This window comes from Alosa sapidissima, chromosome 13 (genome assembly GCF_018492685.1).
Source record: "Alosa sapidissima isolate fAloSap1 chromosome 13, fAloSap1.pri, whole genome shotgun sequence".
Classification (NCBI taxonomy): Eukaryota; Metazoa; Chordata; class Actinopteri; order Clupeiformes; family Clupeidae; genus Alosa; species Alosa sapidissima.
Window position 1 is genome coordinate 2,150,513 of NC_055969.1, and position 26,409 is coordinate 2,176,921.

Consider the following 26,409-nt stretch of genomic DNA (forward strand, 5'->3'; position numbering starts at 1 on the left):
AATATAATCAACAGTCCAAACGTAAATTAAATCTCAAATTAAACATCTGCTTTTGATAGCCTACCCATGCCGCTCTAAACGAAAAGTAGGCCTATGTCTCACAATAAAACGCAAGAAATAAAGGACTACCGGTATATAGCTGACTCAAATACAAGCCATGGCCAAATAAAGGTGCTGTGCTTTGCGCAGCCTAAATTTGAGGATTTACGAGTCTCCTAAACATCACCTGTTATCTAGACATGCATGAAAACATTTGAAAACAAAACGCACTGCCATGTAATATTTGATCGCTGTTTTGCTACTAATTATCTTTCACGTAATGAATACGCACAGAAAGTGAAAGTAGGCCTAATGTGCGCTCCGTGTCTGTAGCTGTCTGTTCACGTCCGCAATCGAACGTCAAATAGAGAAGTCATCCATGTTCTCTACGTTATAGCCTAGGCGGTCATGCTTCTGTATTTGCAAAATTCCTGACGGTTCCTGATCGCTAAATGTTTGTTTTCCTTTCCTGTCGATAGCGGTTGATGTTGAAGCACCTAGGCTATAATTTGACTTCAGCGGTGACAAATCCTGCTGAGAGAGAGGGCAACGAAAGAGAGGCACCCCCAAAGTGGTCCTGCGCGCGCGTGTGTGTCTCTGCATGGGGTTCAATTGAAGTCAGAGTTGGTCCGTCAATAGTCCCGCATTCAGGCCGCTCCATGCATGACGCATTTTTTGACTGATGCGACTTATAGTCCGGAAAATACGGTATAATAACATACAGCTATGTGCAGTGTGGAAACAGTGTCATTGTAGTGCAGAAACAACATTATAAGAGTAGTAAGAATAAGTCTATGTGCAGGATGAATAGTATAAAGATCAGTAGAATAACTATGTATACATGTAATTACAGTAGGCCTATGTACATTTGTAAATAAATAGAAAACTATGGGTGAGGGGGATAAATTAATTTTATTTAATCGTAAAAGTAAATTGCATTCAATTCAGTGCATGCTATTAGAGACATGCGTACATGAGTATCCAGCTACATTCAATGAGTTAGTAAAATACATTCACACACAAAAAAAACCATCACTAATGTTGTGGACATTCCTTTATTCTGAGATACATCAATAGGCTCTCAAAACAATCCCAAACAGACATAAGGTCTTTATAGAGCAAATCCATATAGATTATTTGTCAAATAAACCAGTAAAACAGAATTAGGGGATGGAATATAAAACATTCACACTCATAGCTCATATTTTTTAAATAAATCAGTGAAAAAGTATCCTGACAAACAAGCAGCATTTTAATGCCTTAGTCATATTTCATAATTTCACATTTTTCTCTAGAGGTGCAAGATGCGTGACATTATTTATTTTTGCAGCCAATCACTGCTGTTGTTTTATTTTATTGATTTGATTTTAGTCATAGAAGCTAAATTCAAAGGCAGGCCACAGGTAAAATCCAACAAACCGCATTCACCCCGCAAGGCAATAGTTGAATAGAGCTTTTGAGGTATTGCCACTGCTCCAACACTGAAAGGCACTGTTAGAATGCTTGGATCAAGCCAGGTTCAGCATAGCGTCACTGTCTGCTCACGTTGGTGACCGGACCAGGGCAAGCACACTTTCGCAGTTCCCGCCGGAAATGCAGTCTAGTTTATTATTGAATAACTAGGTACATACATGTTTAAGTGTGAGGTTGCATGTAATGTATCATTAAGCAAATGTTCTGCACCTCCTTCTGTTGATCTCCCTTCTCTCTCCCATCACCCGACTGCTCTTTTGTTGTTTGATCTATGCCAGAGATCTACCAAAAAGACAGTAATATGTTTGATGTTAAAATGGGATTGCACACACACAGAGAGAGAGAGAGAGAGAGAGAGATAGAAAACAGATCATGATCACCTCTTGCTCTTGTTCTCTGTTGTCCTTATCACTAGCTGTTCTCTTCTTCATCACTCTCTGTGGTCTCATCAGCTGCTTATGGTTCATCAATTATTGGTGTTTCTCTGTCTTTCTCACACTATCTCCCTGCACTAGTCTTTGGCATCACTTGCAGTTTTTTTTCTCATCAGCAGTTCAACTGTTCTTTTTTTCTCTCTTTCATCACTTCCTGTTGTCTCTGTCATCATGTGAGTGTCATCACTTACTGCTGTGTCTCCATCTGTCAGTTATATCTCAGTCTGTTTCTCTGTCTGTTCTTATCACTTCCACTTCCTTCCTCATCACTTGCTGTTGTCCTTCTTCACTTACACTTCTCTCTTCTCCTTCTCATTACTTGCTGTTGTCCTTAATCACTTGCTGTTGTCCTTCATCACTTTCACTTTTCTCCTTCTCATCACTTGCTGTTATCCTTTCCATCATTTGCTGCTATCTCTGTTTCAGTCATGTTTTTTGTCCCATTATTGCTACAATCTTTCTATCAGTCTGTTCTTCTGTCTATCGTTCTCTTTGACTTTCAGTACGTTTCTCTGTCTAACAGTCAGTCAGTCAGACGGTCAGTTTCTCCATCATTTAGAAGAGGATGGAATAATGTGTATCTTCTTGAATTGAGCATTGCAAATCGGTCAATGACACTGTTATGGTCTGTGACACGCACAGCTCCTCTCTCAATGGCCATCACAGCAAGGCTATTGTAGCCTAAAAATCTAGACGCGCCCCTAGCGGCAGCAAATGCTGCCAGGGCTAGTCTAGCAACTCTCCGTTGGCTTGTGAGCTCCAGAAATCGTAACTCAATCAGGCCAATGAAATCGTGTATAGAGTCGTTAGGTGGGCTTAACATAATGATTGATGGCAGAGTTGCAACGGTTTGGCTTGAATTCCCTGCTACTTGAAAACAAATAAGATGGATGTTGCTGTTGGCGAACAGTGTGACACGAGTTAAGCTTTTATTAAGTTGGCAAACGTTTGAACTAGCCAACTAGCTCCGCTGGTGGGAAACGCATGGGACTCATAGTGCTGTCGCTGTCCTATTGCGTGCAGAGGGAATTTGAAAGACAACTGATTATCCCGCCCCTCGGACTGAGCACTGCGAACGGTGAGTGCCCAGACCCTACATTTTAATGTGGGTCAGGCTAAGGCTATTGAGCCTCTGCTCGCCCATTCCTTCTCAACCACGTGTGAAGTCGACGGAAAGCACTGAATGATCTTTCGTAGCTGCTTACAGGAATTGTCAGTGCTACTTGAAAGATTGATCTAAGGCTTGGGAACATATCAGGATCAAGGAGCATACACGTCCCACATCTGAAATTGCCCCTTCATGTCTTCTGATCAGGAACTGTTTAGTAACTGCAATCTCTTCTTTACTTAATGTGATCTTGTAGTGTTAGGCAATAAGTGCTAGTGAGTCTTCACACAGAAAGTCATCTGCTTCTGGATGGCAAGCTCGGATGCCTTTCATCAGGTCTTCCCCCTCTCCACAAAACCTCTTCTTCAGTTCACTCACCATTCTGTCAAGGCATGGGAAAAATATGTGGCATCTCAGCTCATCCACAGAGATTGCTTGAGTTCTTCCGCCTGTGATGCACTCTACCACATAGTCATCCAGCCGCCTTTGCTTACGTCTTCGAGAACCTGAGGTTGAGGTGTCTGACTCTGAAGTATGGTTGGCCTCAAGTGTGTCTTTGGTTTGTTTGTATACCTGCTCTGCTGTTTCATCTGTCCGCATTGATTGCAGAGTTGCAAGGACAGCGTCTTTGTACAGGGTAACTTGGGCTAGGTCTATGTCGTGTTTCTGAAGGTACTTGTGGCGCCCCTCTGGGACAACAGGACAACAGACTCTTAAACATTACCACCATGTAAACACATGAAAGGTTTGAGAGCAGTCCAACTGCTGTGGGATTGACTATTTCTCTTAAGCACCTTAACACTGCAGTCAAGTTGCCAATAACTGCAGTAACTGACTGGACTTGGCATGCCCATCGAGTCTTGGATAGTTGAACGAGTTTTTTTATAAAAATAAAGGGTCAAAAGGTTTTAGATTTACCTTTTTATTTACTCACATGTAAACACAGGAAAGCTCATTGAAATTGTCAACAAATGCTTTGGCCTACATAGACCCACTGACAGAAGATCAGCTCAAAAATCAAATTCAAAGTAACTTTCACATACTGTTATGCGAATTCAAATTCAAAGTAATACACTTCACGACTAGAGCCCTCAACACTTAACAGAATGCACCACAACTCTTAACGTGTGGAACTTTGTATTCGGCTATAAGTCTAAGCAAATAACATCCAACACACAGTGTGTGTGTGTGTGTGTGTGTGTGTGTGTGTGTGTGTGTGTGTCACAGTAGGATAGGGGAGAGGTGTAGTTTGTTACTTGGGAGACATGAGTGGCAGGTTTTAGGTTTTACTTGGGAGACATGAGTGGCAGGTCTTAATAAACAAAAGCATTTCTGCTTTCTCGCATGCAATCCTGTTTCGTTTTTCATCAATCACATGGCCAGCAGCAGAAAACAGATGCTCGCTGTCCACACAAGGTAGGAGTGGCTGACAGGTATTTCCGCGCAGCTTGGGCCAGTATTGGAAAGCGACTCTTATTTATTTTCCAATATTCCAACGGGCTCTGGTCTCGTGAAATCAGACATTCTGCAAGGTAACCTTGCAGCTATAAAAGAAATGATAAAGAACACGTCCTTTTTAATACGTCTACAAAATTCACATCTACCGTAAACAACTAGGCATTCTTAAGTAAAATAATAACACAGCTAGGCCTACCTAAAGAAAAACCGTAGCCTACGGCTGCCTACCTCTGTTTGGACCGGACTGCCCTCCTGCTCCTGTGTCATGCTGTCGTTCTCATTCACAATCTCATCATACATGTCCAGCAATGAGCTTCTTTCTCTCCGGGGCCGCTTTTATGGCGTTTCGTAGTTTCCATCATCTGAGATGTCCCTGCATTGGATGTTCTGTTCCACTTTTTGCCGAAACATTTCCACAGCTGACTCTTTAACGCAAGGGTCGAAGTAGCGGTTCTTGTGCGTCAAGGATTGTTGAAAAGCAATAAAGAGGCTCTGAATTAACGTCATTGAATCGCTTGTTTACCGCCTCCAGTAGTGTCTGCTTAGATGTTTTTACTCTGTGGTCTGATGATGTCTCTTTCCTCAACAGTCGTTTCAAAGCTTCTACTGAAGGGATTACATCGGCTGTAGTGGCTGTAGCAGAGCACAAGTCTCTGGTCAACTGTTCAAATGGTTCGAGCAGGGTCACCATGTTCTCTATCAGAGTCCACTGATTGAGAGTCAGAGATGCTGGCAGCTCGTGATCAACCCCATATGCCGCTATTGCCCGTTTCTGTTCTATCAAAGACTGCAACATATAAAATGTGCTGTTCCAGCGGGTTGACACATCTTGTTTGAGCATATTTGTTTTCATTCCTAATTGGGTTTGCACTTCATTAAATCGGCAGGTGGCAACATTTGAGTGCTTAAAGTGGCCAACTATCTTTCTACCGATAGCAACACAATCAGAGATGCTTCGCTGGCTAAACAAACCCTGGTTCACAATAAGCTGCAAGGTGTGCGCCACGCAACCCAAGCTAGCAACATCACTCTCCCCCATAGCCTTTGCCATATTACGTGCATTGTCCCTTATCACAACATGCACATTCTCCTTGGTCAAGTGCCACTGTTCAAGCATGTTTTCAAATGCACTGGAGAGTGAGACCGCTGCAGTGTGAGAGCCAGGGAATTCTTGTGCATGTAGAACGGCCCGTTTCAGCTCAAACTCGTCAGTCAGCCACTGTGCAGTCAAACTCCGCATACTTGTTGGACTGACAACGCTGGTCCATATATCCGTGCTAAAACTGATGTCTTTCGCTGTCGCGAGTATGCTGTGTATGTATTTTGCAATGACTTCATACCGAGCCGGGAGACAAACATCTGAAAAGAAGCGCCGACTTGGGATGGTATAGCGGGGTTCCAAATGTTCCACAAGGCCACGGAACCCTGTATCTTCTACCACCGAGAAGGGCTGATCATCAAGCGCCATCAATGCAATTATTTTGTCGTCGATTTGTTTCGCTTTGGGGCTATCTTTGACAAATTTTTTAACTTTCTCAAAAGCCTCAGATATTGGAGTGACTATAGTATTACCTCCTGCAGGTTTAGTTTTCTTGGTCATGGTAGCTTCATATTCTTTGAACACGTCTTGGCTGTGACGAGTTTACAGATGGCTGATAAGATTAGTGGTGTTGAAGCTCTTTTGCCTTGTTTCCTCCTCGTTGTACCTCCGATGAACATTTATTGCACACAGCAACTCTACTATCATCTTTTGATATGGTGAAGTAGTTCCACACCGCTGACATGGTTAATCTATATTAACGAATGCAGCATGCTCAAAAAGTTTAGTGTAGTCAGGCAACGGGCCTATGAAGTTACGCCGGAAAGAAAAGTTGGAGGGAAATTACACCTTAATAATATTGGCTTAAATTATCGGCCGAAATTACGATATCGGTATAATAATAATATTTTATTTTTTGCACTTATCGGCCACTAATATATCGGCCGCCGATATATCGTGCATCTCTAGTTTATGGGTTTCTGAGATCAAGCAAAACAGTAATTATTTAAATTATAATGCTTAATTCCAATGATGCACTATGTTACAGACCTAATATTGTACCTAATTATTGACCATCACTGCTTAATTTCCTATTACACAGTTACAATAAAAACATTTTACCAGTTCCAATGTCAGGTTCTGATGCTGCTGCTGCTGCCTCTGAGCAACAGTGTGTTCATCTCATGCTCATCTGTCCTACCCTCTACAAGATCACAACATCAAATTAAAGTGTGTATAGGGTCATTCCGCGCCAACTCACCTCGGGCCTCCCCTCCTTCATGTCATGGATTTTATGGGGGGGGGCACATCTACCCAAGAAGTGCAATCATGCCAAATCTCTGAGCTCTACTCCAGTTTTATATTTCTAAAATACTGAAATATAAACGTAGCCCATTCCATAAATCTATGTTGTTCATCAAACCAGATAGAAGTCAACTAGAAATCACTACTAGGGTCATATCTAAGCATGGTGAAAATTACAGCCTTACATACTGAAAATTCCTTTCATTGAGGCTTAATATAGAGAAGCAAATTTGCCTTTATAGGTATATTTCATCATTTTATGAATAAATCATTGATTAACTTTCTTAAGCACAAATTAAAGTTGGCTACTCTGAATAATGGTTACCAATGTCCATGCCTGATGCTGACAGGCCTATCTACTCCTGCTGCTGGATCCTCCTGCTCTGTTTGTAGCCCATCTTTGCTGCTACCCTCTACAAAATCATGGAATCAGATCATTGTGTGGCAAACCAACAAAAACTACTACATTGCAAATACTACATTGCAGGATACAAAAAACTTTTGAGATTGCAATTTTCAGCTCTAATTACAAATGCTTTGCTTATGCATAGGACATTTGCATACATTTCAGTGGACATTTAAACACATTCCCATGAAACCTGTTCCTTCATGTTCATTCCCATGAAACTTGTTTTTTTTTATGCTGTTTTATGATTATGTCACCAGCTTTGTAATCACTTTGATGGTTAAATGGCTCATTACAGGGTGAATGAAAGCTGTCTCAGCCTCCTCTAGATATTTAATGGTTTATAGTTTGTCACTGTTAAAACATCTCCCTTACAAAAAAAATCCTACACTGCAGGCCTACTGTGTATCAAAACTGCAATTTTTTTGCTATTGTGTTAGAGAGTGTAACATCCTCGTCTGCTCCTGAGAACATCAGTACGAATGTTCAACAACAGGGGAAAAGCATTTAGCCCTTCTGGCTAAATTTAGTTATTTAGAGCTGAGTGCAGGGCTCCAGAGTGCGACCTAATTTTTCAAAAGTGCGACTAAAAAAAAAACGGTTCGACCAGTTATTCGTGAGAGGAAAAAGTGTCCACATTGAAACTCTACCTTTGGTTCAATAACAGACACATATTTGGCCAATATCGTGGTTTAAACAAATCACAGATAATGAAGGGCAGGACCACCCCTCTGATTGGCCGTGGCCCAGTGCCTGTGTATAAATTTGAAAATGCGTGTGCTGCAGAGAGAGAGAGAGGTCAGAGACCCGTCAGATAAACAGTGGATGTAGTTGCATTACAGTGTGGTCACATAGGCCGAGATAAATGTACCCTCTCCCCACAGCCTTTCGGCGGCTGGCAGCAGCAAACCGATCAGACGAGCCCGAGATGATGATCATCGTTGCCTATGATAGGCCTAGTGAAACTTCCCTTCACCAAGTTCAGTCCGAAATAATTATTCACCAGAAAAATAGTTTGAACGTAAACCCGACATACAGGAATGCCACTTGTGCCAAATTTATAGGAGTCATTGCAGATGAAAAGACGTCTTAAAATTGCGAACAATGCATACAAGGCCTTCGCGAACGACAGAGATACAGATATTGCCGAAAAGGAGTGCGTCATTGACCGCAGTTACATGCAGGGAGTAACCCGGTTTTCAACAGCAATATTCTTTTTGCGCGCGAGTTGTGTAAACTCATTCTGATGGCATCAATCAATTTAATTCGGTATTTGGCGCAAACCGAATATCGCTGCAACATTTAAAGCCCGAATATTCCCTGCATGTATAACTGTGGTCATTGTGTACGGTGAATTGAATGTACACATTTAGATCGAGCATGGCAAGTCATTGCAATAGCCTATAATAATAGGCCTACCATTTCGTTACTACATTAACCATAGTGATGTTCTTATTGAAAATTTAAAAATACTAAAATTAAAAAGTAAATTGCATTGTGGGACTGTCAAATGATTATTGCGATCATCATTGTAAAATCACATACAAATCCCCCAGACTACTTGGAACATCTCTTTTTAAATTGTGATCAAATACATTTATATGGAAGATGCTAGCATGGCGAGCTGGTTTAGCCAAGGCCTAAAGATCATGAAGGATAGTATGTAAGACATTGAGCCATGAGATGTGCAGTTTGAAGCCCTTAAAAGACGTGCACTGTTAATTTACTCACTGTTATTTTTATTTAATTCATCTTGAGATGTTTTAAGTTTAAATTTCAGCTCAGTGAAGCACTTAAAGCACCAACACTTCATTAAGTTACTTTTCTTGTAGAATTGTAAATCATAAACTCATAGGACAACCAATAGGACATAGGACAACCAATATAGGACAGTAATTAAGGGAAAAAAGTGAACCTGCTGCGGTGTTAAATGTGATGTGGTTGAAAATTTGGGTGCACCTAACTTTTGTGCTGGTGCACCTAAGAAAAAATGTTAGGCGCACCAGTGCAAAAAGTTAGTCTGGAGTGTAATAAATCTCTATCAAAACAAGCACTGAAATGTGTCGTGCCAATTAACCTGACCAGGTGCCTTGCAGTTGCCTAATGCTTGCTTAGCCTACTAGCAGGGCTCAAAATTGCAGACAAATGCTGGTAAATATTGAAGTTGGCTAGTAGATTTCAGACCAAAAATACGGATTACCTATTGAATGGCTGGTGAATTTCGTCACTTCATTTGTCAGTGACCGGTAAATATTCACATTTCTAGTCAAGTTAATTTTGACTCCTGCTTAGTGTTTACTAAGGATAGCTTGCTAGCCAGCTAGCGATAGGATAGCTGGCCTTTATGGAGTCGGTCGGACAGGACTAAGCTTATATTTCAGTTTGCAAAAATGAATTCTTACCCTTTGCCTTTCGTTTGAAAAAGCCAAACAGTTTCTATTGTTTTTTGCTGGCCATGTCACGTCTGCTTTCTCAACGTACTGCAACCTATGACGCTGAACCACCCAGTGACTAATTGACAGCAGTAACGTTAGTTGAGAGCACAGATCCACTGATCTCAGACCAGACCGCAAAGCGACCCTTTGCCGCTCTCCCCCCACCCCCAGCCCAGTCCCGCCCGGCCCGTTCTGCTTCTCCTTGTCAGAGTTTAGCGTTCGGGATTCCTTGTTCTAACAGGCTACGAGGGATAGAACGCTCAACGAAATAAAAAAGTTAAATAATACCCGGGCTGAGCTAAATTTACCCCGGGCTGAAGCCCTGGTAAAATCGGCTGGCGACGCCACTGACACGCAGTCTCACAATAAAATTTGTTATTGTTTATGAAGGTGTCCTTGTTATTTTATGAAGAGGCATCTGGCTGTTTTGTTTATGTATGTTTTGCTTTCGTTAATGGTTTAGCTCATGAGGTCACAAGGCCAGTGGCTACCCCACTTTTCGGGAAAAAATAAAATGTCACATTTTCCGACGCACCACAAAACATCTTGCCTATTCATCTGGGGCTTTCTATAGGTTTCAGTACGGGCTATATCATGAGACAAACAGCAAGAACAGAATAGGTTCATCCATTTCACTTAACCCGCTGTCCAAACCCCCTGTGCACGGATACATCGCGCGGATACCTAACATTTCTTTTGTTGTAGGGATGTCCCGATACCATTTTTTTCCCAAACCGATACGAGTACGAGTATTTACATTTGTGTACTTGCCGATACCGAGTACCGATACCGATATTTCTACCACAAAATAAGTATTACAGGTACTTGTGATGAATTTATTAACCAGAGCTCACATACAGTACCTGATTTGACGACAGTTTCCAACAAACAAACTTACATGAACTGATCTTATGTTATTCTTCACTATTTCTCTGTAGCCGGCCAGAGAAAGTATGCCTTTGCCCATTTCTCCCTGGGTGTCCTTTGGATGTGTCCACTTGTTTATACATTGTTCAACATCCAGCAGAGGTGAGTTTCTCAGGTAAAGAAAATGGGACCATAGCTGTTAAAGAAAAACTCCAGTTTAAAAACGAGTGAACCTTCCTTGGGGATCAAAATGACCTTAATCAGAGCAGAATCCTGCAACGGGTCGGGTACCCGCGGGTAGGGCTGGGACGGTATGGATGTTTTCTTATGGCGGTTGGAAAGCAAGAAATTACCACAGTTTCGCGGTACCCCCCACACCCCCCCACACGCACAAAAAAAAAAATCTGATTGCGAGTTATGGATTACAAATTTTGTGCCGCCATCACAGCCAATTAAACTTTAGACAGCCGCAGCAACTTCAAAGATCACTGGACCAAATGCTTCAGACATGAAAGAAATAAGCAGTTTATTAACAAGGCTCACGATTTTAGAACTGCCTAGGCCTTGGCCTTCATGTTGCTGTTAAGTTAAATTCTTAACAAACTAGAACATATTTTTTTACACATCACCACATTACACACTACAGTATGTGCACACATGTGCAGGCCAATAGGGGGATTCGACTAGGTGTCACGTGACCGCAGTGTTGTGGTAATGCTGTTACCGTCCCAGCGCTACCCACGGGTACCCGCATATAAGTTGCTCAAACGGGTGGATTGTGACATAAAATCCTAAAATTCATAAGGAACTCCTTGCAGGTGGGTAGCGGATGAGAACCAAAACAGTTTAGTTTGCTGAAATAAAACATAAATGAAAAATATGTGCAATATTTGTATGTCTGAATTACCATTACCACATCACAAATATGTGTATTAGTCAACGATAGCCTACAACCTTTGACCATCACGTCACTACTGTGACTTTGATTTCTTCGATGCATCTCGTAGTTGGAGCGTTGCCAGCATATAGGCTTATGGCTATTGTTTGTGATGCTGTTTGTGATTGTATTTTTTCTTGTAATATTAATAGGTCTTTGTGTAATGTTCTGATGCAGCAAAGTTTGGGGTATGGTTCGTTATTGTAAGATTTAGCCCTAATGCAAAATATTAAAGAAAAATGCAAGTTATCAGGTTCCGTAGCCTATTTAAAGGTGAAAAAAAGCACACTTTAGGCTATATTGTTCATTAGCTTAAGATTTAGATTGAATGTGAAATACTCAAATCAAATGTGAAAGTTGACAGGGGTGTGTTTAAATATTTTTATTAGGTTATGTATGTAGCCCTACGTGCTCCAATAGTGCGAAAGAAAGCACTTGTTAGGCTGTTTCATAGAGAGCTTATATTGTGATGTTGAGAGGTGCGAGATAAAAATAAAGCACTCTAATTGGAATGATTTTAGCTCGTGTTTGATTTATCGCGGGCACAGGTCCGGTAACGGGCCAAATATTAACGGGTCTGGGCGGGTGCAGATTTAATTTTGATATTATCACGGGTGACGAGTCGGATCTGGTGCTGAACTGTGCGGGTGCGGGCGGGTCTCCAAAAACGGACCCTGCAGGACTCTGAATCAGAGTAGTTTTGACTAAGAATAATTTGCGTATTTGCAAAGAAATAGCATAATACATAACCTTGAGGGCATGTCAAAACTAGGGCTCCTCACAAGATGGCATTGACTGGAATAATAGTCAGTGACCCTGTTATTCCTCTGGTCGCAACCATCTTGTGAGGAGTTCTAGCAAGATGGCAGCGAATAGGTGTACTGTACTGACTTCACAAACAGTCCTTTATACCCTTTTTTACACCTAAAAAGGTCGAAATACTTAGTTTTGTCTGCAGGGACCCTCCCCACAACAGCATAGAAGTACAGTGATATTTTGAGCCTAGTCAGTGGCTTTGATATAGTGAGCTTACCCTCAAGGCTGTTGTATGCTATTTCTTTGCAATTGCATATTCCACTCGTACTCAAACTACTCCAATTAACATAATTTTGGTCCCTAACTAAAGTTTACACTTGTAATCATCCAAAATTAGACCCTAATTTGTTGGAGTATTCCTTTAAATGACACAGCTGCTGGAACTGTTGCTCCTACATGTTGCTGTGCAGTTTGTTTTTGCATTCCAATAATTTGGCCTGCTATGTTCTTCAGGAGAGCAGAGTTCTTCGCACGGTGCCTCTGCTAGCTGCCTGCCTGCCGCCTGGGAAATGCAAAGTTTTTGTTGGACGGAGGTTCAGTGAAGAAAGGTATTTATTCAGAATTACAAATTTAGTTTGATATACATTTATCAGTATTATCTTATCAGTAGTGTTTTAGAATAAAAACTGTTGTCCTGCCCAAGTTCTATTTAAAACTAGACCTACGTGTTTAAACTGTTTCTTACTGGATTACCGGTTTTTACCGGCAGCTCCACTTCTGTTCTGTTCCGGTCCACAACTGTACCCACTGTTCATCCCAGTGTCTTTTTTATTGAGTGTCAAATGAAGAGTTTGGTTCCAAAACACTATGAGTCTGTCTCAATTGGTGTACTTTGTGGGCTATCACTTTCGTGTAGCACCCTGTGTCCACTGTGTGCTTACTGGCGGAGTGCGCAAATTTTAACAGAATAGTATCGTCTCATATCAAACACTAACTCCGTGCACTTTACAGAAATGACGATCGCAACAATTAAATCTAACTATTGGTGTCGTCAATTCGACAGTGACATGGTCATATACTGTGTCAAAACATGAACCATTTATGTTATAACTTGCTTGTACCTCTGTAAAGTATGTTTTCCACTGCTGCTGCTTCAGCTTTCTCAACCGCGATTACCACAAGTTTGAAAACACTCCCTCCCCTTCCGCTATTTGGCCAAGATGGCGTCCGTTGAGGGCGAAAAGTGTCCAGCGTTCCACACTTAGCTTTTTGACCGTTATGAGTGCACCATCTGGGGACTCAGTTTAGGTATTGTAAGTGCAGAAGTACGAGATTTGAGACACAGTCTATATCTCCATTTTTAAAAACATAAAGTAACGTTATTTAATTGTGTATTTTATAATCCAACATGGCCGCGAAGGTGAGTAGGTCATGTTAGAAGCAGCTCTCAATACAAATGCCCCAAATCCTGTTTTTACAACTAAAAAGAATCTTGACAAAAAGGAAGAAATGCCCGAAGAAACTTAGCACAGAAGCTATGACTAATGAGGAAAGCAAGGTGATGAAAGCCATTTCTGATTTGAAAGATGTTTTCGCTTCCAAATTTAACGGTGTGCTGTCCGCCATACAAGACATTAAGATTAAAATTCGTGACTTTGGAGGTAGGCTTTCTGAAGCTGAACATCGAATTAGCAGTACAGAAGATAGCATCAGTGGCATGCAAAAAATGTTGCAAAGTATGGAGAACCAAGTCCAGCTGGTCAACTGCAGAATAGAGGATTTGGAGAATAGAAATATACGATGCAACCTACGCCTGGTAAATCTCCCTGAAAAGACAGATGGGAGCAATGCTGTCAGATTTCTTTTTTTTTTATTATTAAGTTTGTCCAAAGGTGTTTGCTTAGTATTAACAAGACCCCATAAACCTTACAAAACCTAACTAAGTGTAACAGACATGAAACATACTAGCCTGGGTGTCATTCCGAACTTAGTCCCGCCCACATCATTTGAGGTCGGGATGTTCGGTCTGGCATTGCTCCATTGTGGTGGAAGTATGCTCATCCTATATCGGGCGGACCAATCAAATCAGGCTTTACGATGATGGACAGGTGAGCAACAGCGCCTGGTCTATCACGTCATCTGAGCACGCTTTGATTAGGCTTATGTTTGAAACAAAAACACTGTGGCTAGAAGGATACATGGCTTTTAAGACCCCATATAGAAAATTCATATTATTTAATGAGGTTGTATCACTGAAAACGATTATTTCTGAAAACTTTGGCCAAAGTTGAGATGTGGGAAAACTCGTGGTTTCACTTTCATCAAGGGAAAACAGCGCTGTTGCATATGTTCCCTCGTTCGTTTGAAATCTCTGATTGACCACCTGTTCGAGGGATTTGCGACAGCCTTTCCCAGCTGTTTAACATGTTTGTAGCATATCACTGTTCAACAGAATTATTTTTAAAAACGGAGGGATATAGGAGAAGAAGGATGGTTCGTGTGTTTTCTTCCTACACCTCACTGTAAGCTATTTTGTTGCTGTTGTTGTTGTTGTTAGGTCTATCCAATTGAGTGCAGAGGCAATCCCCCCCTGTATCGGTTGAAACACGCCCCATAATTATGTCCCAATGTAGCAGTATCAGACTCATATTCTGACTAGAATTGAGTATGACTACATCAGGCTAGAAACATACAGTATACAAAGACGATTTTAGCCGATTCCGATTTAATTTCTTCTAACCACTTTACAGCACACACAGAGTTATTTCCCATCTTTTCTTTAATAGAACATGTTAACATAGAAACGTAATGAATTTATTAATAAAGGAATGGCTGTTAAAAAAAAATGGAACAGGTGACAGTTTCTTCTTCAAGTCTAACTTTAGCTGCAGTATCAAACTATAATGCTTCCCAGTGTGGGACATTCATTTCACACACTACTAAATGCACTGTGTTATGGAACACCAATTTTTTTCTTCTGACATCCAATATTTAACTAAAAAAACAATTTCCATGATTCATTTGAACATGCTGCCATGGAACATATTTTCATATGCATTGATGCATTTATAGGAGGGTGAGGGAAAAGTGGGAGTATCACGCAAACACTGGGGAGGAGAAGTCCTAATAGCGATTGATTAGGTGCTTCGCCAAGACCGCCATGTTCGGGTTAATTGTGTCCAAGAGCCTCATTTTGAAAAATGTTTTATTTTAATTTTTCTAGTTGAACTTATGTTAATGTCTGTTTTTACAACAGTTATTGTCTCTAGCTTAAGGAAATATAATACACAATGGTTACATGAGGAATGACTCGCATATCAATATACTGTAACATCCTGGAATGTGAGGGGGTTAGGTAAATGATCTAAAGTAAAACAGGTCATGCATAGACTAAAACAACTCAAAGCAACTATCATGTTCTTACAAGAAACACATTTACTGTCTAGTGAACTACAGAAATGACAAAGAACAGGGCGGGACCGGTATTTGCATCATCATACACATCTAATGTCATATCTGACAAGGCAGGCAGGTATTTAATTCTTCAAGGGCTACTCACTGACAAGATGATAAATCTTGTAAATCTATATGGACCAAATTCAGATAGCCCACATTTTTTTGAAGACTTATTTTTACTTTTAGCTCCTATGTCTGGCCAACTCCTGATTGGAGGAGATTTCAATACAACCCTGTCAACAGACCTTGATAGACTCAAGAGTATAGATAACACTCATGCTCAAAGTAGGAAAATATTACAGACCTTTATGCAGGAATTAGACTTGTGTTGGAGAAGACAATATCCAAACTTCTTAGAATATCCAAACTTCTTAGAATTTGTGGGTACTTAATACATTGATGTATTTTTCAAAATAAATACATATGAAACGTGAAATGAAAGTGCTTCTGTTAGATGGGAGGCTTTCAAAGCCTATATTAGAGGGCAGATGATTAACTATACAAGCTCTATAACCAATTAAGTTAATTTAAAATCGAGATCACTTGATGAAGAAATCAAGAAGTTAGAAAAAGAAACCTATGAAGATGATACACATACAATGCCACAGCAAAAATACCCCTCCTCAGAGCACAATACAACAAACTATCACTATCTAAAACTGAAAACAGCCTATTTTGCCTGAAACAAACATTCTATGAGCAGGGAGAAAAATCTGGCAAACTTCTGGCCTGGAAAATTTTTAAAAATGCAATCTAATAAAGCCATTAATAGCATTATAACAAACTCAGGGACTCCCTCATCTGATCCACAAGAGATCAATGAAGCTTTTACCAATTTCTTCAAATCGTTACATACAAATTAGAATCTCCTGGAAATACCGTCCAACAAACTAGCTTTCTAGATGGTCTTTAAATACCTGCCTTCTCAGATGAAGTGAAACAGAAATTACATTCACTGTATTACATTGTCTATAGAGGAATTACTGAAGGCTATAGATACAATGAGAAATGGGAAAACAGCTGGACCAGATAGTCTCCCCATAGATATACAGTACATAAAGCTTTCAAAGATCAATTAATTTGCCCTCTATTTGAAATGTTTGAGGAGTCCCTGAAGCTGGAATTCTGCCCCCGTCACTAAGAAAGGCCTTAATTACACTCTTGCCAAAGCCAGATAAACCACAACACAGTTGTGAATTATATAGACCGATGTCTTTGATTAACACTGATGTTAAAAGACTAGCCAAAGCACTAGCTTTGAGACTAGAAGTTCATCTACCAACAATAATTCATAATGACCCAAATGGATTTGTGAAGAGCAGGCAGGCCTTTCATAATATACACGAGCATTGAATATCATCCACGAAAAGACAGATGCTAAAGACAACTGCATACTGTCTCTGGATGCCGAAAAGGCGTTCAACAGAGTTGAATGGCCTTATTTATTTGATATGCTCAGCCGACATGGCTGTGGACCTAAACTTTGTCAATGGATTAAATTATTGTATTGCGAACCTGAAATTGCTGAAATTAGCTGAAATTGTTAAAAACAACTTAATTTCAGAACCCTTCAATATTTCATGTGGTACGCGACAGGGTTGCCCACTGTCCCCCCTACTATTTGTGATGTCTATTGAACCACTGGCAATAGCCATACATAGTCATCCAGGAATAAAGGGAATTGATGTTTCAGGTCAAGAGCATCGAATTTCATTATTTGCACATGATATATTATTATACCTTGCAGATCTAAAAAAAAACACAATGCCTACTGTGATCAATATGATTAATCATTTTGTAACATTCTCAGGATATATGGTCAATCAATCCAAATCTTCCATACTCTTCCTCAATGAAAAAGAAAGAAATAGTCCACCAATCCAACACCCTTTCACAGTATCTAAAATTTAGTTTAAATATTTGGGGATTATTCTCACACCTCAAAAAAAAAAACATAATCCCACATAACTATGACCCCATTGTTTCACATGGTCTCTCCCAATCACATTAATAGGCAGAATCAATGCCATTAAGATGTAAACATTCTCCTTAAATTTTTATATTTGTTTCAGTCAATTCCTCTTTCACCCCCACCAGCCTTTTTCTCTACTATGAGGAAAACATTCACAAATTTCATCTGGAATAAAAGACGACCAAGACTTTGCTTAACCTTATTATATCTACCTTATGATATGGGAGGTTACCCAACCAACTATGTTACTTCAGAGCAGTCCAAGTTAGAGCCACACTTTTTTGGTTCTCTAATACTTCAAAGCTGCCATGGGTCCAGATAGAGGAACAAAAGGCAAAAGGGTTAACTTTGGACAGATACCTATACTCCAACTCTCTTAAAATGCTTAAGCAGAATACAAGCAACCCATTTGTTACGACCACAATTACAGCTTGGTATGAGTTGCAAGAGATGGTTGGAGAGCCAAGAGATATATCACATTTTTCCTATCTGGGGTAATGCAAGATTTACACCAGGTACATCAGACCCAGGTTTTAAATTTAGGGCACAGCTTGGTTTACAGAAGATTTCAGATCTCTTTAAAGATAACACCTTTATGCCTTTTGAATATCTGAAAGATCATTTGTTTAAATATTTTCAAATATTTTCAAATAATTTGTTCATTCTAAGAACCAATCTCCTGCTTTCAATGGTATTGAAGAACTGGTAACACCCAATCCCCATGCTAAAGGGACGATCTCAAAAATATACAGTAAATTGCATAAGTCATCAAGAGAGTCCTCAGACTATAAGAGAATGGCCTGGATGGACGATTTTCAGACAGTCATTACAGAGCTAGAATGGGAAAAGGCATGACTATTAATAGTAGATTGAGGTTAATTCAATATTTTTGCCTCATGAGAACATGTATAACTCCTGAAACTCCATAAGTTTAACTTTCCACATACTGGACACATGTATAATAATAATAATAATAATAATAATAATACATTTTATTTAAAGAGCGCCTTTCAGGACACCCAAGGTTGCTTTACAGATAAAACAAATAGAAGAGAGAGAGAAAAAAAAAAAATATATATATATATATATATATATATATATCAAAAAAGGAGAAAAATATATATATATAGTCCATTTAGCCATATCACAGTCCATAGGCTAGTCTGAAGAGATACGTTTTCAGTTCCTTTTTAAACTGGGCAGTGGATTCACACTGCCTGATGTTGTTTGGAAGTGAGTTCCATAGCTTTGGGGCTGTGTGGGAGAACGCTCTCTCTCCCATGGTGCTGAGGTTCATCTTGGGCACCTTGAGCAGACCAGCTGATGAGGATCGCAGTGAGCGGGAAGGGGTGTAGCTCTCTAATAGGTCGGTTATATAATTGGGAGCAAGGTTATGCAGGGCCTTATATGTCAACAGTAAGATCTTAAACTGGACTCTCTGGGTAACTGGTAACCAGTGTAGCTGCAACAGTACAGGTGTTATGTGGCCTGTGGACTTTGTGCCTGTTACTATCCTGGCTGCAGAGTTCTGGATTATTTGTAGGTGGTGGAGTGATTTCTGTGGAATGCCAGAGAAGAGGGAATTGCAGTAATCAATGCGGGATGTAACATAGGCGTTTACAAGTACTTCTGCACTCTGCTGACTGAGGGAGGGGCGCAGTCTTGCGATGTTGCGCAGATGGAAAAAGGCACTGCGAGACACACTGTTAATATGGGCAGTGAATGAAAGTGTGCTGTCTAGTATAACACCAAGACTCTTCACCTTGGTGGAGCAGGCAATGTTGGAGCCATCTATAGATAGGGAGAGTCTGTTTTCCATCTTTGCCAGCGTTGTTTTTGAGCCAACAACAAGTAATTCAGTCTTGTTACTGTTCAGTTTCAGGTAGTTGTTAGTCATCCACAGATTTATATCATGCAGACAGGCAGTCATCGCAGCAGGAGGAAGGGAGGCAGTCGGTTTGGTGGACATATAAAGCTGGGTGTCATCAGCATAGCAGTGAAACTGAACACCATGTTGCCTCAGGATATTTCCCAGTGGGAGGAGGTAGATGATGGGCCCCAGAACAGACCCCTGTGGCACTCCCTTTGTGACAGCAGCACTCTCCGACTTGTGGTCCAAAATCTGGACAAGCTGTGTCCTGCCAGAGAGATAGGAGGTGAACCATTGATGAACACTGCCCTGCACTCCAATGCTGGTAAGACGCTCCAGAAGCAGCTGATGGGATATGGTGTCAAAAGCTGCACTCAGGTCAAGGAGGATTAGGATGGAAATGAGTCCAGCATCAGCTGTGCAGAGGAGGTCATTTGTTACCTTCACCAAGGCAGTCTCTGTGCTGTGCTTTGGTCGAAATCCAGACTGAAATGGCTCAAACAGATCATTGTCCTTCAAATGATCCTGGAGTTGAGATGCCACCACCCTCTCCATAATTTTTTAAATGAATGGTAAATTGGAGATGGGTCGGTAGTTGTTGAGGTCATCATGGTTCAGCCCAGGTTTTTTCAGGGTTGGTTTGACAATAGCAGTCTTCAATGAAGGAGGGATTTGACCAGTGATGAGCGAGGTGTTAATTATTGATGTTATCATTGAGATGATGGATGGTAGGCACATCTTGACCAGGCTTGTCGGAACAGGGTCCAACTGACAGGTGGAGGAGTTGCACTTGGTGATGAGACCAGAGATGTAACTTTCAGCAGGGAGACTGAATTCACTGAGTGCATTTATAGTAGGTGAGCCCAACTCAATCAAGGAGCATGGTTGTTTCAGCTTAGTAATTGAACACTCCAATTGTTGATGGATTGCCTCAATTTTTGTGTGAAAAAAGTTCAAGAAGGCTGAGCAGCGTTCAACAGATGCATTCTGATAGATGGTACTATCAGGTGGCTTGAGGAGGCCATTCACAGTGGAAAAGAGAGCCCTGGTGTTTCCTTCTCCCTCATTGATGATCCTTGCATAGTATGCGCTCTTTGCAGCAGAGAGTGCTTTTTTGTACTGAAGAATGTGCTCCGAGTACATCCCTTGGTGGACAGCAAGACCAGTCTTTTTTGATAGTCGCTCTAGGCGCCGACCCATTGACTTCATTTGGCGTAGTTCAGGAGTGAACCAAGGTGCGGAGTGCACAAACGAAACGGTCCGTGTCTTTAAGGGGGCAAGACTGTTGAGTGCTGCAGACATGCAGTTGTTGTAATTGCCAACCAGATCCACTACTGAAGCATTAGGAGAAGGGCAAGGATAGGAGGTAACTAGTGAAGTAAGTTCCTCTGGCACTACCTTTTTTATGTTACGATATGACATGACATACTTTGGATTTCCTGATGGACAGATAGGTGTCAAATAGCACAACTTTGTGGTCTGATATGGGTATGCATATCATGTATGACACTGATATGTATCATGTATGTACAGATATGTATAACATGTATGACAGAGAAAGGAACTTTGTTTCATTGTATCTGGACCTGTAAACATATTCAAGAATTTTGGAATGGCATAACTGAGATCATTTTTTGCATCATTCAGAAAGAAATCCCTGCATGCCCAAAAATATGTATCCTTGGCCTTATCCCGGAGGCATCATCCCTTAGAACAGTGATTCTTAACCATAGGGCCGCCAGTGCCCCCCAGAGGGCCGCAAAAAGCATCAATCAGTTGTTTAACAAACGCCAATACACAGAGAAGAAGCGGCAAAAATGGAGAAGTTTTTAAAAAGAAAAAAATGAAGACGAACATCCTGCCAACCTCCCAACCCAAAAGACAACGTTTTTACGGAAATACCATCTCGACTTCGTTAAATACGGTTTCGTAAATGAAGGAACAGAGGCAATCCCAAAAGCCCAGTGTGTGAGTGTGGGCTAATGCTATCCAACAAAGCCCTCAAGCCCTCAAAACTACAGCGCCATTTAGAGACAAAGCCCCCGATGCTCGTGGGAAAGCTGGTGGAATATTTTAAGAGGAAGAAAAGTGGGCTGCAGATGCAGAAAAGGTCTGTCGTGGCACTGACAAGCAACTCTAACGGTGTGTTTCCACACACCGAAATTTCGCGTCGCTCTCATTGAGGTTGAATGGAGACGAAATTCGCCCTGGTTGGGCGAAATGAAAGCGAATCGCCGAGGCAGGCGAAACAAAGTTGGCCAAAGTTTAACTTTATTTAAATAAGGACCATTCGAGAGCCAATCAGGTCCGCGTCTTTGTGTTTGGAGGCGGGAGTTACAAAAAAGTCTGACCAAGATGGCGGAGACTACCTGAGCTGTAACACGAAAATTTGTATGTGATTTAAAATGTTTCTACACGAACATTGGCACTTGTATCAACACGATTTGTGGTTTATATGCCACACAAACTTAGTCAGAGCACATACACCACTAAATAGACCACTATATGGGTGTGTTCGAAACGTTGCTGCCTTTTAAGATATCTAGCTGGGGAGCAAGGCAGCAAGTGCGGTTCGAAGCCGAAAAAACAAATTCTGCTACCTTCTAAGATATCTTAGAATTCCCAAATAACGGTCATTTTTGGAGGCAGCATCGTTGCACACTTCATGCTCCCTCCTACCCATAATCCCTTGCGGCAACGTCTGAAACAGCTGTGAAAGGTAAACAAACATGGTGGATGACATCGGTAATGACTGCTGAATCTGTTTAAAATGTCATTTGTGTGACCTTATTTTGCTTAGATTTGTAGATTTGAGATGAGAAATAAACAATTTACTATCTGATTATGCCATTGTTGTAACCATTAAATGCGTCTGGTCTGATATATCTGCCGGCCGTAAAACTAATTTATACCTTTAGCCTGCTAGCTTACGTAATTCTAATTTAGTTTAATGTCAGGCCTTTGCTAACGTCATACCGTAGTGTTAACCAAAGATTCTAGAGTGCTACGCTCATTTTTAAAAGATGCATTTAATCCAAAGTCATGTCTAGTGAGACAGCTCTCTATGTAGAGAGGGAGGCAGTAGGCAGCTGTCTTCCGTTTCAAACAGACCCTATATGTTAGTTTAAGCACTCGATCTTTTTAGCTAGCTGACAGGCGAAATGCTAGTATTTTAGGACATTGGATTGCATTGTAAACCTAGCTAGACAGCTAGGCTACATGCTGCAACACAGGTATGAAATATATTATGTCTTATTGACCTTGTTGTTTCTATGAACATGAATTGTTGTTTATAGGCAACATCAACTTAGTCGAGGCATAAAGACCATAAAGTGATTTCTCTTTAACTTTAACAAAATATAAAACATACACATCCGAGGATGTTGTTTTAAGTAGGAATACTGCCGTCAACAAGTTCAAAAGGTATGCTTTTTGAATCTCACATCAAGCGGCGACCTATTTTCATAGACAGTAAAATATATTTTATAACCCACCTGTGCTTCAGAAGGAGGCACCAACTGGGGATCCATAAGAAACTGCTTACACAAGAAATAGATACATAGACAGATGAATATGATTGTCTACCAATGCCCAGCACTGTATTTCTGTATTATTTATTTTGTACCTTATGATCAGTCATGAAGAACCATCAGAAAATGCCAACATAGCCTAGCTGATGTTGACACCAGTTGGTATGTTTTGTCACGCATATCAATGGTTACGTAAGGGATAATGCCCGACGAGGTGTCCATTATCAGAAATAAATGGACGACGCTGAGCGGACTAACTCCGGCGTTGTCAAGCAACAGGAACGTATTTTTATAGGTGTAGTATATCACTTTTTAAACGACACCCTTTTCAACCTAGACCATGGTATAATTATTATTAACTAACTCCAGACCAATCTGTTCAGCATCAAACCTTTCTGTTGCCTACTAGAAGAGTTCGTCAAGTCCGAAGTAGCACCTCACAATCCGGAGGTAGAAGCTAGACCTGGCATACGAGGCCTAATAGTTAGCACACCTCTTGATAATAATGCTAGCCGCCTGCCTCGTTTTGCTGAGCCTACCTTATGACCGACTGACAAACTCCCTTAAAAATATTGACCGCATTTGTTACAAACTTGAAACAAAATGTCTTCAAAAGTATGTTGAGTGTTGTTATTTATTTCCATCCACACACTACATTTCCGTTCGCACTTGTTTGCTGCTTAAACTGAAAATTTAGCTACCATTGCTATTCTACATTGAGATTGAGTGAGATTTGGCTAACTAGCGGTAGCTTGCTATATATAGACCCTTTCAACAATAAAAACAAAAACAATGCTTGAACGTTCTATTTGGGCCCCAATCTACTTCCTCTGCATTAGGATAACATATGGAATGTTAAAAAGGAAGTCTTGTGGGGCCAACTATGATGCTGATAATGGAACTCTCTTGAAAGGGTCCATAATATAGTTATTCGTCTGTTGCCCACATTAGTTGCCATTGATTGATCTCACCTCGTTGCCCCGTATATCAGGTACACTGGCTGTATTGAATAGTGGACATAGAACATGTCTGTGTGGTGTAGGCTACCAACATACCTCAAGGAATACAGGAAACTAGCGTGCTCCAAGCGTAGACTCCAAGTTTGGTTGCACCCACACAACTAGCCACAACGACGGCGCTGCTCCTGCTCTGTGATTGGTTAGTGAACTGAGATTCATGGTTGGCTAGCCAAACCTGAGGATCGCCATTGGCTATTCAACAGGAAGCGCCAGAACAGTCTCAAAAGTATTCGTATACTTGTAGAAAATACTTGTGCAAGCAGCAGAGATTTGTAATGGCAGAATAGTTTCGTAATTGAAAGACAGCAACTGTGGAATATTTAATACCTGTGGAATATATTTGTAAGTGAACGACTTATGAGTAATACTTAAAATTGTTCGTGTTATTTTTTTGTTAAATCACAAATCATTTTTACAGTTACAAATCCTGTTACACACACATACAATACACATGAGACACTTCTCATCCCTAAGGTGGTGCAAAAGTCTGTACACCTGTAGAAAAGATTTGTAACTGTAGAACAGCTTTTTGTGCATAGAATATTGATGTGTAATTGTAGAATATATTTGTAATTGTAAAATATTTTACAATAGATTTGTAAGTGTAGGGCATATTTGTGATATTGACAATTACTTGTACAGATCCTTTTTACAGTTACAAACAGGCTTGGAATTTCACCATTCTGGGGGCAAGGCCACTTGGCCTTCAGTTGGGCATATTTGGTGGGGGGCACAAAGGCCAAAGTTAACTATACAGTAGTGAATGATCAAAGTTGATCAAAGTTGTATTTAGCCTATTCACTGCAGTAGACCTGCATCACTGTATGAAACATTACAAAAACATGAAACATGACATATTACATAGAACTGTAAATCATCTGATCATCTAATATTTACAGATATCTAGGCTATATATAACATTTATTTTATATTTGGCCTGTTATGAAATCATGTATTGAACAATTTAAGCACAGCTCAGCTTTAAGAAACTCAAATAGCCTAGATGCATGCTTAGCATTTTGTGATCATTAAGGCTACTTTCACAAACTCTTAGTCAGCTGTCCTCTGATTTACCTATATCTAGGCGATATTTGTAATATTTATTTTGTATTTGGCCCGTTATGAAATCATGTGGAACAATTTAAACACATTGTAAAACTTAAAGCCCAAATTTGGAGACATCCATGTATGTCGAACTTTACTGCAAATTCAAAACTGGATTACTCTGGAACGGCTAACTGTACAGGGGACTGCTTTACACCTTTGTGTTCGGTAAGGTCTCCTGTTTATTCTGATATATGGTTTGTCGTGTGTTAAAAGAAGGGTTCGTAAAGTATTCCACCGAGATGAATGGGTAGGGAGAACATGGGACGCAAAACCTTCAGTAGAATGTATGATTAAATTGAATTATATTATTTACTTTTCTCGCGAACCGTTCAACACAGCAATTGTCGGCTAACATCGTTTAAAAGCTGAGAAAAAGCTCTTTCGTTTGATACTTGTGATGTGTGTGATGAATAGGCTACTTCGCGAATAGTTCAACTGAGAATGGGTGAATTTGGACGCACTTTCTTTCTTGTGCTGTCACTTTCTCCACTGCGTAAAAGACTAAATTAATTTGCGCTGTGAATGCTAAGATTATTTTGACAGGCCACAGGCTAAATAAAAATCGCTATTAGTAGGACGCAAAGCAGAATATTGAAAGAAGGGGGCACCAAGGCCACCGTGGCCTGTAAACCTCTGATTTTCAAAGGGGCCTCACGGCCAATGCAAGGGGCTACGACGGCCATGGCCCTCGTGGCCGCCGTGAAATTCCTACCCTGGTTACAAATAATTTCTACAGTTTCAAAACGTGATACACACGTACAAAACTTTTTTGTCTAATATTCTTCCATACCAAGCAGCCAGTTCAGCAGGCCAGATTTGCCATGTAACTCAATGCCGTTGCATCAGATTTATAACATTAAGCAGTCACAGCAAGTTCCATGTCAAACAACCCAAGATTGGCTGAGTTACAAGGTCAAGTTTCACATCAAAACATAACTGATTTTGTGGGGCTGAACCAGGGCTGAGTGTCGCCGCCCCCTCCCCCAGCCAGCCTACCACTGCAACCGCCCCTGCCCATCCCACCCTGCCCCACCCTTGCACGCACACTTTAGAATGAACTGGATGGAACTTGCTGTCATCAGTTTCACATAAAAAATAAAAGATTGACTGAGATATGATCACACTTGCTGTGATTTAAACATAGAGGTCAAAAATTGACGTCATAGGGTGTGTTGAACTCTGATTGGCCCAAGGAGTC

General features: G+C 40.7%; 1 protein-coding gene across 2 annotated transcripts in view; it reads left to right on the forward strand.

The window, feature by feature from the left end:
- Positions 1–26,409, forward strand: part of dtwd2 (DTW domain containing 2) — a 60,679-nt gene that overhangs the window by 16,712 nt on the left and 17,558 nt on the right. For both annotated transcript variants that reach the window (XM_042060590.1, XM_042060589.1), the window contains exons 2-3: positions 10,636–10,726; positions 12,771–12,865. In XM_042060590.1, the coding sequence (XP_041916524.1) occupies positions 10,636–10,726; positions 12,771–12,865 (186 nt within the window). The remainder of the gene's footprint in view (positions 1–10,635; positions 10,727–12,770; positions 12,866–26,409) is intronic.